The sequence below is a fragment of the Colius striatus genome, chromosome 1 (genome assembly GCF_028858725.1).
Source record: "Colius striatus isolate bColStr4 chromosome 1, bColStr4.1.hap1, whole genome shotgun sequence".
In the NCBI taxonomy this organism is placed as follows: domain Eukaryota; kingdom Metazoa; phylum Chordata; class Aves; order Coliiformes; family Coliidae; genus Colius; species Colius striatus.
The window spans coordinates 139,645,911-139,662,266 of NC_084759.1; the positions used below are offsets into that span (position 1 = coordinate 139,645,911).

The 16,356-nt window shown below is 37.9% G+C and overlaps 1 protein-coding gene across 2 annotated transcripts in view; it reads right to left on the minus strand.

The window, feature by feature from the left end:
- The window catches only part of DERA (deoxyribose-phosphate aldolase), a 60,372-nt gene that overhangs the window by 18,412 nt on the left and 25,604 nt on the right, over nt 1-16,356 (minus strand). The window contains exon 6 of one of the 2 annotated variants that reach the window (XM_062009418.1): nt 12,780-12,908. The exons of the other annotated variant lie outside the window; for it this stretch is intronic. Coding sequence (XP_061865402.1) covers nt 12,780-12,908 — 129 coding nt within the window. The remainder of the gene's footprint in view (nt 1-12,779; nt 12,909-16,356) is intronic. 2 annotated transcript variants of the gene reach the window in all.

Sequence of the window (16,356 nt, forward strand, 5' to 3'; positions counted from 1 at the left end):
ATTGTTAATCAGTAAGCTAAGGTGGGTGTATGTGCTTAGAGTTCAGAAAAGAAAGATGTTGCCGCACGATGTTTGCTTCTCTAATGTGAATTTATAAAGGAGATTGAACGTGCAATATAAAGTGAATTAGCAAGAATTAAAAGGATTAAAATCCCAGGAACCAATGAAGTAAAAGAGAAATTGAAAATGGATAAAAGATAAAATTATTTAACACCTTATTAAAACTGTTCATCATTGCAATTAAAATCCAAGTGCTTAGAAAAAAGTGGTATAAGAAAGGTAATTATTTATGAAGAGACTGTAAAAAGCCATTTATTGTGAATTTGGGAGAGAATCAGGCTGAAAGAGTAGGTAGTAAATAGAAATTGTTTGTTTATTCATAAAACTAATTTTGGTCTAGCACACCACTAAGAATTCTTAACATCTGCTCAATGGCAGCTGTAAGTAACATTAGGAACACTCAGCCAATTTATATCTTTCCTTATTATTAAAAAATAAACAGGTCTTTTTAAATTATTCACTAGTAAATTGACATAAAGATCAGTGCTGTAGTAACTCACATTTTGTGGAAAGGCAGCTGCAAGCTTTGTATGATCATGATGATCTAGCTCTTTCTACATTTCACTGACTATTTTAGTCTTTATGTTATGTCCCATATAATTTTGCAAAGGAAAATGTAGAAAACCTACAAGCCATACCGGAGTCACAGCCATGAAAAACATAGCCATGAAAAACACAGAATGCATCACTGTTACCCCAAGTGCTATATTAGTTGCTTCCCTCCAACTTGAACAAGTTCTTTTCTACCTTCCCCTTTGCCTTCTGGCACTTAAAATTTTCACTCAAACAATTTTAGATCCTCTCCTGCTCCTGTCTTTCATGAACCAGACATTAGACAATAACCTCAACTGTATTATTTCTGAGTAACAAAATGCAGCAGTGCTGCTAATTATTTGTTCTCATCTGCAGCACTTTCATACATAGACTGCAAAGTGGTTAGGATGTGCCTGTGTTTCACTACAAAATTGTGTTCTTAAGACACTAAAAAAGGCATAGGAACCCTTCAAACCTGAAGGTTGCTCTTTAGCCTTCACTAATGCTTTTCTTTTTGACTTAATCTCTTCAACAATTCAAGAGAAAAATATAATATTTTCTTCCTAGGTTTCTCTATGGCCTTTAGTTCTTCCTAATACAAGCAAGCCCCTGCAAAACAACTTGCCTAGAAGTTGTTCAAAAGGTTGGAGTGGCTCTGTTTATTTTATTAAGATTTTTATATTTTACTTCTAAGTAACAAACCAAGATTCTTGCAGTACACTCTGGAGAGTTAGTTTAAACCTAAGTGAGCTGTAATTCTAACCCAGGCCCTGAAAATCACTGGAAATGGCCTCGTTACAATAGCACGAGGTCCATCCAGCTGAAGTTCCCAGAGGATCCTGCCTCAAAGCTGCAATCATGCTCCAACTGGCAACCAAGCAAACTACTGTGAAACTAGATTTGCTTACAACCAGAGTAGCTGCAAACACAGTACTTGATTAAAATATAAATTTAATCAGTTAGCTATCAATAGCTTGTATATGGTATCTTGTTATCAGAGCACCACCTGAAAAATCTACCTCTCCTCTTACTGAGGACTAGAAGTTACAAGGAACACAGCACCTCCTTCCATCACATCCCACTAAGCTGCTTTCTCTTCCTGAGGCTCAGATTCATTTCAGAGCTCCATTTACATGTAAGGCTTTGTATTTCCTTTGAGCTTTCCACATGTCCCTTTTCCAGGACCAGTGGGAAGGAGGCTTTTGAAGATACAAGATTTATAATTTTGCATTGCATAATTTAAGTTTAATGTGCTGCACAGAAGATGAAACACAGACATCTGTTTCCTTTTGGTCCATTAGCGATGATTTCACAGATCTCCTTGATAAACCACAAAACTTCACCTCTGCAATGATAGGTAAACTGGACATTGGATTGGCAGCATAACTGCAAAGCTGATGGAAGGAAGACTTTTTTCTCATGAAAAAATACTGGAATCATCAAGGAGGAATCTTTTCGAAGGTTTAGGAAGAACCCAGCTTGAAAAATTAGCTGTAGTTGTACACTGCAGTGAAATCACTTTACAGCACAAATGCTAGAGGGAAAGAAACATCAAAGGTACAAATGACAATCAGATGTCTGGTCCTTGTTGACTTGCCAGGAAGACCACGGACTTTGCTGTCATCTTTGTGTTTGAAAAAATTCTCACAAAAGCAGGACTACTGCAGATGGCTCTGTGAAAGTTATTATCTCTGGTACCTATAAAATAACTATATACTGTCTTATGTAAGAGACGCTGAAATCTAAAACTATCATTTCAGAAAAGGAATACAAAAATTTAAATCAGAAACAGTTCCCAGGGGATGAAATTCCAAAGTATAGTATCAAAGAGGGGAATATCTTCTATTCTTTTCAACATCTTTCCAACATGGTTTGCACTTCAGCAACATGAATCATAGGAGTGCAGAAAACCTGGGAGACAGGCTCCAAGTAATTCAAGTACCTACCAAGGAAGTTCAAGTCCCTTGTGCAACTCTCCAAAAACACTGCAAGCAACCACAGAGGCAAGATGGAAAACGCCTTGGAGCTCTCTATCCTAACACCACTGAAATGAACTGAAATGTTCATGAAGAACATTGCTTTATCCTATGGTCATATTCTGATAGAAATATTTTCCTTTGAGAAAAGACTGACAAAATCTGTTAATAAGACCGTTTAACTTCAAGTTAGAAACTTAAATTTATGTGGAAGAGAAAATGTTGAACAAGCACAAATGTTTGCATTTGAATAGGCAGTCCTGCTTAACTCAGTGAGGAATGTGTTTGCAGCATCATGTAACCCTGTGGCCAGGCTTGGGTATTCAGCCTGTTTTAAGGCTTTGATATACAGTGTCAGCAGCATTAGGACATGACCTGTTAAAACTTAGTGGATATGTTTATATTGATCTCAGTGTGGTTTAAAATCTAGTTTATCAGTAAAGAAACTACTCATAAACTCCTTACAGTAAACTTCTTGTTTCATGTGACTAATTTCTGCCTCAGTTTCATGTCTCAATATTCATAAATATTTCACTTATGTTTGTGTCCATCTCTTGTTACGCTTCATTCTCTACTACATTCCTGTTCCTGATGATTAAATGGTTTTATTCAAATGAATATCTATTCTATTTTAAAATACCTATTGATGTTCAAGATCACACATTCCCGGTGTATTTTTCCTTTCAACATCTTTCTCTTTAGAAGTCTAATGTCAAATTTCTGCTGCCATGAGCAGATAGGCACAATCACTACGCACTGCCACCTTAAACAATAGCAAAAGACTTCCAGGACCTACAACCCTAAAATCATACTTTGTTTACTTCCATATCTATATTAAGTTTCTGTTAGAGGACTGGATTTTCTAACTAGTGTTCCTACTTGCAACCTCTTAAAAGATACTTTAATATTTCATAAGCCAATTTTGTATAATTGATAGATATAGTAAATTAAATATTTATTTCTATTTTTCACTGGTTTAGTAGAATTTAACACCTGCTGCTGTCAGAATAGATCAACAACCTAGAATATCAGAGAAATATGTAGCACCTTGTACATCTATTGATTTTATATAATATTTCCAAATTTAAAAATTACATTTTCTCAAACCATTACCTTCAATACCGGAGCTTCACAGATGCAAAGCTTTTGGTAGGAAGCTGTGTTATTTTGATGGCATGTTTGACTAGAACTATTCATTGTGCAACTATTTCAAAGTCTGAGGTGATATGAAACTTCAGAAGTTTTAACTCAAATTCTAACAAATTATTTAACATAGAAACAAGGTTTCATTCATGGGGAAAATCAATGCAACAGGGCTGCTTTCTCACCTCTCTGCATCAGCTGTTATAAATTGAAAGTACATGATTTAACTACTCCTTAATTAACATGCTTTGCAAAGATCTTGAATATCAGTGAAAGAAAAATGCTATTCAGACATTTAGGATAGTTTTTTAAAAGAAGGTTGATCCTTCTCAACAGTATGTTTTAATGCCAGTACAAGCAGAAATCTGCAAATCAGAGTTCAAACTCTTCTTTGTGATCCAGTGACAAGTCCTGGGATTTCTGAGGAGTTATCACACTCCTGCTCCTATACAATTTCTCCTAAGGGCATATTGCTAACTCCATTTTGTTCAGTGCAAGGAGAACACCAAAGCACAGTAAAACGAGAGTACGAGAGGTACAGCAAAACTCTTCCACTTGAACATTTTGCGTGGAGTGCTATGAAAACAGCTGAAGGGAGGTCACCCCCCTGTGGCTACAGACAATGGTGGTCAATCCTGCAGTGCTCTGCATCCTACAGTACCATGGCAAGGTGTGTTAGCTCCCACCTCCAATGTTGCTCCCAGGGTTGGTTGTACTAATAAATAAGTCAGCAGCTCTCAGCAGAAAATCTCCAAATTTTCTCTTGCTCCACTTCCCAATTTCAACCATAACCAAGGGTATTCCATCTTCATGCACAGGGATGGAAAATTTCTGCTTTCTAATGAGAGGAATATATTCCTGCTTAAATTTACTAGACCTCACGGAGGTCCTGTAAAATGCGCAATGTTAATTTCACATATGGTAGAAACAGAGAAGCTAACAAAGTTGTCAAAATGGTAAGTTACAAGACATTCTGCTACCTCAAACAATCCTACCCCTCTTCTGGCTTCCTGACTTAACTTGGTATTCTGGCGAGAAGTGCTTGGAAACAGCACTGTTTCTATTTGTAAATGGGGATAGTGGAGAGAGAAAGTGGTGGCATGGATAACACAAAATCAAACAGGTACAGAGCTGACAAATCTCATCTGGTTTACACTGGTATTTCTTCCTTGACTTCAGTCGAGGGTGTATATAGCTATTTTCTGATTACAGTAAAATGACATTAATAGAATAGACTTTTCAAAAAATTAGCAAACTGAGTTGCTGGGCATCTTGGTATGACAAATATAATCAGCCCCAGATAACTGCCTCCGCTCAGATACGGCTGTACAGGATAGCACACAGTTCAGTAAGCACACAAATAAATGCATAATAAAACATGGCATCGCATGCACGTCTAGGCTTCTAGCTTAACAAACTGCAAACAAATGAGGTTTTACTGTATACACTCTAACTCTGTTATCCCATCATGGAGTACTCCTACCTTTTATTTCTGCCAACATCTCCATTTCTCTTATGTATTTCTTCCGTCTCCACATACCCATACAAGTTTCTGTTGCTCTTTTGACTCTACTTACTTTTCATTAGACGCTGCTCTAGTATTCCTCAATAACTTTCCATTCCTTCCTTTCTGATTCCAAAGTGGTTGAAGGGAGAGAGGAAACAGCCACCAGACTGTGATCAAGAAAGCCTCAGTTACCAGTTGGGTGGGAGGTCCTCTTCCCGCATATATGTCATTGAGTTTCAGAGTTTCATGTCTCATTCTGCTTTCCTTCAACATCTGCTTTATTCAAGCCCAACATTTATTCTGTGTTACTATTCTTTGTATGGACTCTGATCAGTAACTCAAACCTGAGGATATTGTGACTGCATTGTTAGAACATTTCAAATCCAAGATTATCTATCCACCTACATTATTTCTAGTAATTAGCCACAGAATCACTGTTAAGCTTGTAGGCGATCACGCCATTTAAGGGAGCAGCCTTGTACTGCCTTATTGAACATGCAGCTACCTGCATTTTTTTACTACTGGTTTTTTTATTTCCTCCCACTCTGTACCAGAATAAATTAAGTTACTTGTTCCTGTAAGAGACCTCTTTTAGACCAATTGTATTTAAAAACCATCCATCTTCCAATCTATCTCCCAATATAAAAAACTTTTGTAGTCTATAATATCACTCAAAATTTTGACAGACTGTGTCACTCTGACCTGTTCCATATCTCAGTTTTCCAAAATGTGTTTTGTGCTCATTCCTTGCACTAAGCTTTCAGTGATGTTAACAAAAGATCTGAACATGCAGAACCACAGACTATGCAGAATTCAGGACATCTGCTGCAGCAAACAGACAGGAAAGTTATCAACTATTAATATAATTCCACAGCATTAATTGCTGTCCTGATAAGCCTCTGAGAGAAGCCAACTGCAACCACTTCTACATATTCAAGACAGTAACCAAGGCTATGTTCCCAAAATGACATACAATACCACATCTGCATGATGCAAAGTGCTGAAGTAGTACAAACTCTGTAAGTTCAAATTTATCTACAAATTCTGAAGAAATGGGCAGACCTTTGTACAAATGAAGTATTGTCTGCATGCATACAGACAGAAGAGAGCTGACATAAACATCATTTTATGCATTCTCAGTAAACTGAAATTCAGAAATTTGCTCAAGTCCATGCTAGATGTACTGCCAGAATATCACAGCCAAAGAAAAAATGGAATTATTCTCTATCATTTAACAACACAAGAGAAAAAACTCTCTCTGTGCTGAACTTTGTTCTCTGATGATAAGCAGTCAGTTTCAAGAACGCTCCGTATTTCAACATCCACCTTTCCCAGCCAGTGAACACAGCTCAGCCAAGTTGGAACAATCCCCGTCACACCTTGGTCTCGCTCTAACTCCTATCTCTTTGGAGGGAGAGAGGAAACGGCCACCAGACACAGAAAGTCACAGAAAGTCACCACTCAGGTGGGAAGTCCTCTTCATACACATTCAGAAGTGTAAGGGCTTACTAGTATGTCACCAGTCCTATACCAGAACTCCAGACCAGAACTTAAGATCATCTGTCACCCTGGAAAGCACTCGGAGGCAGTTCACATTTGTAGAAAGGAGATGACAATTTTGACCCAGACTGCTTTAGAAGATGACAACCGCACATTGCTCCTGATTTCTAATAGATCTTTTACAAGGTTAAGTGTACCCTTTACAGATACACTGTAAACTCAATACCACTGGTTGTATTTCAGACATGTAAAATGGGACACAAATTGAAATACTGTTTTACATGTGTTACTAAGCCTCCTCCCTCAGTTTGCTTTTCACTTGAAAATGCTCTGGGCTCTAATATCTGCCTGACTTAGTATCAAATTACAGATGAAGTTGTAGACACATAATTAAATCAATACATGATACAACTTACATGCTATCGCGAGGACCCTCGACTTTTGGGTTGAGCACAGGATTTAAAGCCAGGAGCTCACACCTGATCTCAGCTTGACTTTTGACTTGTCTGTTATTATCTTTGTCTCATACTTCACAGGATGATTGTAAGATTTATTCTGCTAATGTCAGTATGTGCTTTGAAGACATAAAGTGCTATATAAGTGCCAAGTATTATTACTTATTCAGGAGTCTTATTTCCTATGTTAGCTGCATTTGTCCAAAGCATGCCTAGATTTTCAGTCACATTTTGCTAGTTCAGTTTCCTTTCTTTTTTTTCATTTTTCATGAAACATTTGCTTGGTGGAAGCTTTGGATCATGGCAGTCCACATCCAGTGGTAGGAAAGTGATCCCTTGCACTTAGAAGGCTATTAGCATGTTTGTAGCCACACCATCTAACCATGTTCAAAACAAATCTTTGCAAGATAGTGCTCAAAACAACCACAGCTTCTGGTAGCTTAGAATTTGTCTTCCCATTATTAATACTAAAAATGGATCTGCACCAATATTAAATACAGTATAAAAACTTGGTTTAGAGATGAGCTTTGTGTAGGCAGGCATTATTTTGTGATGTTCTGAACCACACTTCTTGGACTCTCTCTGCTTTATAATCATTAAACTATTATATACATTCCTTGTTCAGGACTAGGCTTTTGTGCAGTGGGATGTTGTGGTCTTGAGGATTTTTGAGAAAACCTCTTCTATTGTGTCCCACGTTTTCTTTGGGGGAACCTTGTAGCATTCCTCCCTGCTTTTACAGACCAAGACTGGATAGTACAGCTCTCAGCCAGTCTCTTTCTGGATCCAGCACATGGCCAGATTATTTGTGCCTTGAAGTTTTGGTAAACTTTGCTGTGAAAATGCTAAGTGTGTATTAACTGGAGTCACTCCTCTAAAGCAGGATGAGGCCTGGAAGGACTGATAGTGGACTCTCCTGAGAACTGCAGATACAGGTTGTATTATTTCTGTTCACTTTCAAATGAACAGTATCAGAGCATCTAAAAAAAACTCTGCTCACAGGCTGAATGTGTTTTAATTTTCTTCTTCTAGACTATCAGCATGAGTCCTTATTGCCTCAGCCACTTTCTGCTACTTTTTTCAGGTTTTTTGTGAGACTTTAGAATTTAGTTTGTTCTAGCACTAACTCATTCCCTTTCTACAGTCAATTTTTACATTAGTTAGTATCTCAACTTACAAGTTATTTGACTGTTTAATGACCTATGAACAAAAAAATTTAAACCCAGGCTTCAGTAGAGATGTAGAAAAACATATATCATTGCTTCCTGATATTTCCACAGGTACTTGCCTAGATATACATAAAAACCCACGTCATTCCTATGCTTCTGTTACCTTACCAAAGTGATGCAAAAGGAGCTATATTATCAAAACTAGCTTTCCCAGTCAAAATTAAACGGATGTTTTCATTTTCAAAGTACAGTCACTTAATCACATCCTCCACCTCTCCCCTAGTCTTTCTATCTTAGTATGAATTGTTACACAGAACAATAAAGATTTTGTAATTAAATAATACGGTTAAAATGTGATTTTCCAAAATAAAAACCTTACATATGTCTGAAATATGCAATTAAGTCATTCATGCCTTTACTGAAGTATTCATTCCTTTCCCACTGTAAGTTCACTACCTTTCCCTTCCTTGTCTGGCTTCCTTGGCAGTTTCTGATGTTTGTGTCAAAAAATGAAAGTTAAAAGATGGCCTATCTCTCATAAGAGAACTGTATCCAACACCTGTAGTTTTTTAAAGATATGACAATGAAGAAACATGGAATAGTTAACACTAATATGAGGGAGTCAGGGACTCCCAATTGTGTTACTTAGGACTGTTTATTCCAAATGGCTACAAGGACACAGTGAATAGAAATAGATGTGACTCACACAAGCATACACCAGACAATGAAAACTACTAGTTAGTTTGCTTCTATTCTCTGGAAGCAGTTTGGTAGAGTCAAAGATGCAGTTCATTTCCCTTGAGAAGCTCGTGAACTCAAACCATCATCAAGACTTCAGGAAGCTCAAGAAATGGCAGTGGGCTATAAACCAATGACTAAAAACTCCCTGAATCAGGGCTGAAATTTTTTTCTTGGTCAGCTTTCTGAAAACAATGTGCTCCTTTGGTAAAGGCACAGGAACAGTGTCATACAACCCCACCTGGCACTATGTCCTCCTTAGCACTGCCAGAATTATTCTTGTCAGGTGAATCACTGTTCTTAAGAGGCCTGTCAGCCTCTTTCACTCATGAATTGCTTCTGACATATTCCAGAAGAATTTCTTGCGTGTCAGTCAAGTCTGTAAAGGTGGTTAAAGAATTTAAGAGAATTGTGTGCCTTCTCCCATACTGATGTCTTTCTCCTTATTTACTGTGCTAGAGATGGAAGAAAAGTAGTCATGGTACTCTGGAAATATCATTTCAGACACAGGAGAAGCCACTTCTTCAAATATAGGTAAATCATTCTCATACCTCACTGTGAAGCAACACTTTTTCTTGAGTTCTTACAGGTGAAAGCATTAACATCTTGGACGTAGGCATGTTGTGTAAAGCAGTGTTTCTACAACTGGCCTCCACCTCTAGTGCACTGCTGGTATTTGCACATCTCACTGGTGTGCACTGAATGGCTTCTGCTGAGTCTGCAAGGGCCATGATTTAGCGCTCAACTGTTTGCTGACAGAAGCAACCTATGCAATCTGCTTTGAAGATAAAAGTGCAGAGAGACATCACCCCAGCCTGAGCACCGCCCTTAGCATTCTTTTAAAATCTTACTCAATGTAGAGATCCACATTTTCTGACCTTCTACCATCCCTTTTCAAGTCAATGATCTGTGCAGTTGGACTCATATCCAGAAGCTCAGCCCTCACCTCCTCTCCGAATCAGACCAAATGTAACATTCTGTGGTTTCCATCACACAGTAATAATTCCTCAAGCCAGCAGAAGGAAAACTGTGTAGAGATTTTGCAAAGTTACTTGGGAATTGAGACATCTGGGTTGTATTCTCTGTTCAGTTTGAGGAAAGCAGAGCAACTTTATCGGGAAGGACTCAGTGTGAGAGAAGACCCTTAGCCAGAGAGACCAAGTCTCACAAATCCCAGGCAAGCCTTTTAACCATGGAGACACCGATAAATCAATGTTGTGTTACTCTCTGAGTCTCATAAATGAGATACATGGGAAATATTTGCATTTTATAAACATATTGCAATACATTTAGTGGCTTTGTGCTTCAGGACTTAGGTGAAAGTGTGTATACTCAGCAAGGGCAATGTAAACATCTGTAAGTCTAGGATTTTCTGTTGCCTACATGATGGGCTAGCATTATGCATAGTGAAGTGAAAATAGTTTAAGGATTACACATCATGTCCTCAGTTGCACTGACATAACTATGTGCAAGGCAAGGCTGTTAATCAGATTACTGAGTGATCATTTAAAAAAGAACCCATACAGCAAACTAGCTAATCCTTTCCTGGAATAAATTTCAACCGTATTCTTTTGAAAACTGCTTACAATGCAGCACGACAAGCACTTCTAACATCACAGCTGAAAAAGCAGCAAATGCTGGTGTAAAGGACAGGAGCAATTGGCTAAAGGCAGAAAGAATTTTGAAAGCCAGTTTTGCAGTGGAATCCACTATATTGGGCAATTAATTTCCTCACTTAAAAATAATTACTAGGGTCAAGTTTCTCAGAGTTGTTACTTTTTTATCTTTGAATAAAAGTTGCCAGGGCCTGCCATATACACAAGATCATCTACTTTTTTTCTTTTCTTTTTTTTTTTAAATCCTGGCACCAATTGAAAACTATATATGAATACTAAAGGTAGAATTTAAAACTACTATGTCAAATTACTTTCTTCTCAAAATGCAACAAATATACAAATCAAACAAAATTCAATTGGAATTTGAGGTTCTCAGCAATTCTGACAAATCAGAGCCTGAAAATCTGACCCTCAATACATGTATGTAAGGCACCAATAAATTCTTATTTTTACACTTTTCACAAAGAAAAAGCAAGAGACAAAAATAAAGAAATTACTGCACATATTCAAATGGATAAGTATCTTGTCAAATGAATAACTATGCAAAGAAAATCATTAACAATAGAGCCATCTGCTGTATTTAAAAAAAACTACACCAGCAAAAAATATGAAAATGTTAAAATGCTTTACGACCTGAATTTTTCACTACTCCATGTTACAAAAAGTGATTCTAATGATTAGTACATATCAGTTTAAGTGATAGGAAATGTGTCATCTTCTAATTAAAAGCAATATTTACTGGCATAGTACTGATCCTCTGTATCTAATGATACTAATTGACTTCGTAGCTGAGAATGTAAAAAAGCCTGAAATGTTTCCCATTCCATTTGAAGTAGATGAGCGTAGTGTTGGGCAAGGAGATAGTAAAGTCAGTGGAAAGTTGAATATGTATTTAAATACTGACAAGGCATTTGGATGTTTTTTTCAAGCTCTAAAATAAGAAGAAAATCCAGGTCTGAAGAGCTTACAGTAGGGGAAAAAAAAACCAAACAAAATCGAGGGAAAGTTTAGAAGAGAGAATAACTCAAGTGGTTCTTAGTGTAACTTTACAGTTCTCTCTGTTAATATACTTGAAGGGCCCTCTTTCAAGCAGAGTGGAAGAAGCAGGTGTCTAGATCAGAGTTCAAAGGACATAGCCTTATTGGCCAATTCCCAGCTTTGCATGCTAAAGATGCCATTAAAACACAGCCCTAAAATCCTGGTTAAACTAGGGAAAATTGTTGCAGCACAGAAGCAAAACTGCTGAGAGAATATATTGCTGTAAAACTGGGTTCAAATGAGTGATTCACTACACATGGTTTGCAATAGCTATAGCTATGTACAAAAATAATACCTACAAACTATATATAGGCCCTAAAAATTCTGTCCTGCTAATGGGAATGTGTTTCTCGTCTGAAAGATTCAGAATAAAAAAAAAGACTCCTAAAGATCTGGTCAGATACAATTGAGTTTTCAAAAACAAGGAAGACTGAACACCTTTTGAAGTGTCAATTAATTGCCAGTAGTGAATGTTACTGCTTTTGAATGTGCCAGTTAAAACCAATTATAACCTAGACCAACCCAGTGCCAGAGAGAGAATGCGGTGTTCCTCCTCCTACTGCATTTCCAGGACAGTTAGCTTTCCAAACGGCACTCTCACATAGAGGTGGTTAGAAAAAGTCATCACAAACCAAAAACAAGAGTTGTCAGCATGAATCTTCATGGGGAAGTTCCCCCTGCATTTAAAATAAGTTTATGAGCCATCTACCGACACCGTATCTGAAGCTCACCAGAGTTGTTTGGAGAAGATGTGTATCAGTCTCAAATGTATGTGTCCATTATTAAATATACCAAGGATCAGACGTTTGACAACAAATATTACTTGTTCCAACAAATTTTCTCATTTAGCAATTTTAAGTGGGTTTTGTAGGTTACACAAAACAAGTGATACTTCATTACTACACCTAGAACTTCAGTAATTGCTGCATGATAGGTTTTTCTACTATTGGCAAAACTAAACTTTCAAGACTAGAATTTTTTAAGCTTCATAAATAACATAGCAAAGACATTCTTTGCTTAAACAGAAAACCATAGATATTTACCTGCCATCATAGCTATCATACTGGCTTTGTAGACATTAGTGAGGGACCCCAGTTCACCTGTTGCTAAGATTGTTTTCATGTGAGCTTCTCCACAGGCCTCACGGCACTGACGGATCTCCTCGTAGAGACCTGTGCATAAAAGCATGTAAAAATGATCAAAGTTGCCCGATAGACATTTTCAAGTATGGCTGTAATTTCCACTTCTGGATTAATTTCCAATCTTATAATTAGTCGTAGCACTCAAGAACTTAAGTTTTGCAAGTTCAATAAATTACATGACTGGAGGTAATTAACAAATGCACACAGTTTCAGACTTAACTTAATAGCTATTAATGTCAGCTCTCTCAAAATCAAGAATGTGCACAGTATGCCAAACACTCATGAATACATCCCTAGTAAAACATGCTATGATAGCCAAGACTGATTTTTAAACAGCTTTTTCAGTAGTAAATAAAGTAGTACATTCAAGCAGTACTCAGAGACAGTTATGTTTTCCTGTCTGCATCACATCATCACTCCCTCTGTCCCCTTCAGACACATTTGCCAAAGAACTAAGCCTAAAAGACACCAAAGTGTAACTAAAATGTCTAACTACAAACACTAGTGCCATCTGAATGAAATGTCATGACATATCCCCCTTAGCTTCCAGCTGCCACTCCTAGAGGCTCCACACCTCCCTTCAGTTTCCTACCACTCCCCCAATACCATGAGATCATCTTGAGAAGTCCAATTATGGAGTTCAATATCTGTGTTTAGGTATCTGAATCCCACTTTAAGCTTCTTGAAAATAAGAAATTCCTGGGAAAAAAAAGAAAATCAATGCAGTCTGCTAACATGCCTAGTGAGGAGAGGTCAGGATCTGGGATCACATCTCAAGGACTGCCAAATCCACATGGATTTATGTTGTGGTAGCACTTCCCACAAGGTTACAGAGGACTTGGACCATCCTGCACCATGACCTCAAATGGCCATACTCACTGAGGAAGCTGGCTAAAGCTCAGGAAGGGGGTTTGTCATGACTCTCTGTTATACACACAAACCCAACCACTCACACTGACACAGGCAACAGGATTGACTTATTTAAAGCCTTTCAGATCAGAGATAAAGTAGACCATTACCACTGTATCTTCACACCACTTGGAAAACAAAAAGCAAACTATGCTCTGGAGCTGTCCCTCTCCCCCACAGAGAACTTCACTGCCTTTGGAGGGCCTCTTGCTATCACTCTGTCTTCTGACCTTCTTACTGAACTACCAGTCAAGCAGCCTGCCACCAGCTGTGGTGAGGAAAAAGCAGGGACAGGAAGGATGGGCCAGCATTTGGCTATTCATTGACCCTGTCCAAAGGACACCATTCCCTCACAAACTCCTGCTTTTAGATTTCCAAAGTGCTATGGCCAGAGCCATGCTTAACCTTCTAACAGTCTTATATTTTCACAGACTTAGTAAGGACTAGAATAAATTTGGACATAACCAATGGTAAAAAGGCTAGAAATTGTGGATCTGGTCAAGTGATGCAACATGGGGAGCACAGAGGAAACCCTTCCATCCTTTTTGGTAAAATTCTGCAGTGCTCCCACTAAATTTTAAACACAGGGAGACAAAAAGAGCTTGAAATTATCAAAACATAGCTGCCAAAAGCTAGCCACTTGAGGATGTTTACGATTTTTCCAGTGCAGAGAGAAAAAGAGATCTTACAGTGTCCAGCCATCATTTCTGGAATTTTATTTAAAAATAAGAACATATGCCAAATAAACAAACAAGATCCTTTGCAAGAAAGTCCTTTTCACAAATTGTACTCAATCTTCAAATACATAATCGACAAATTTTTCTACAGGAGGTTAAAATAAAGCTTTCAACAAATCTTTCTTCCTAAAACAGTTGGATATGGCTATGAAGACTAATTTTTTCTGCAATACCAGCTTTTTTTTTCCCTCTCAGTCCTCAAGCGAGACCTGGAAACATACTGTAGGGGTCTGTCAGCTACTGTATGGCTGGACCTCCCCTCGACCTGCAATGCTGCCACATCCTATTGATGCCATCGGCACACCAGGCAGCCTGGGCTGGGATTGCTGGGGTGGCCCTCGGAGACACACTACACACATTAGTAGACAACTGGCTAATGCACTTAGCAAGTCCCTTTATAGACACCAGGCTTCACCTCGTTTCCTACTGTGTACCAAAGGTGTGAATTAATCAGCACTAGCATGCAGTCTAACATGTTTTATTGATCAATTGATGATACTCCAGAAACCTACAGCAAATTGAGACTCAAAAAGGAAACACAAAGAACTTGTGCTATTTTCTTGTGCATTTGATAACACTGCTCATGTTAGATCCAAATGCAGTCTCTTTTTGTGGAGTGACTCTTTCCCGAAGCTCTTGGAAAACCAGAGAAAGCAGCTTTCATGTTCTTCTACTTTCGATAACAAGAAGAAAAGACTTGAGTTTTCTCTGCCTTTAAGATATGCAGCCAAAAATGTCAAAATAAAATCAACAAAATGTACATTTAGGTTGGAATCCATGAAAAAAAATTACATCCTCCATAACTGGAGTTAGCACTGCAGCTACAGCATCCTCCCTATTGTTGGAAGGTACTTTTATATGTAATAAGAACTGAGATCATTTGAACAGTCTCACTATCTGACAGCACACATCAACCCACAGACAGGAACAAATGAGGATCTTCAACCATCCATGTCTTTCAGGTTAGTTGAGGTGGCGGAAAAGTGGGCATATTTTAATTGGGCAAATGTGTAGGTAATAAATACTGTTCTATTCAAGAGCAATTATTACAGACAATAGCTGGCATTCATGGGACATTTTCAACTCTATGCTAAAAACTCTAGTAGAAATGCAACTAGTTCTATGACAGAAAAAAATTAACCAGAGCACCCTAGTCTCAGTGCAAGCAGGAACTCCTTTAATACAGAACGAGTGCAAAAGCTACTATTTTCAAAAGCAAACAAAAAAGAAATTTCAGTACACAGATTTAAATCAAGGCACAAATAATTTGATTATCCTAAAACTTCCTGGCAAATGTTTACATTAAGTACAAGTGGAGTTAATCACACTTGAAAACGCACTCGATGTTTCAAGGAGTCTAGCACTTCTGGGACAGTCTGTGCTGCCAAAAAGTCCATCCCTTAACTATTCAGTTTTTTTAAGCTAGTTCTGGGAATATCTGCAACCTGTGTGGAACATCACTAACTGACACAGCAGATAGAGTTTCTCTGGTTAGCAGTAGTGAAACGAAAATTGAAGAGAGAAACCTCCCTCTATCACAGAAAACCCTGCAGGCATATTTTCAACTGTGAGCTAAGACCACCATGAAGAGGTTGCAAGAAACTCTCCTCTCAACTGTTACAAGGAAGGAAAAGAAAATCAAGAGCTCTCAAAGGAAATGGTCAGTTATTATGTAGCATCTTGAACACAGCACCAACACCTAAAAGAAGTCTAAGTCATAAACAAAGGGAAAAAAACCACAAAAAAGTCAAACAACAACAACAACAAAAACACATTAAAAAAACCCAAAGCAAGCCAACCTATATAAAATCTATCTGGAGCCAGATACTCAC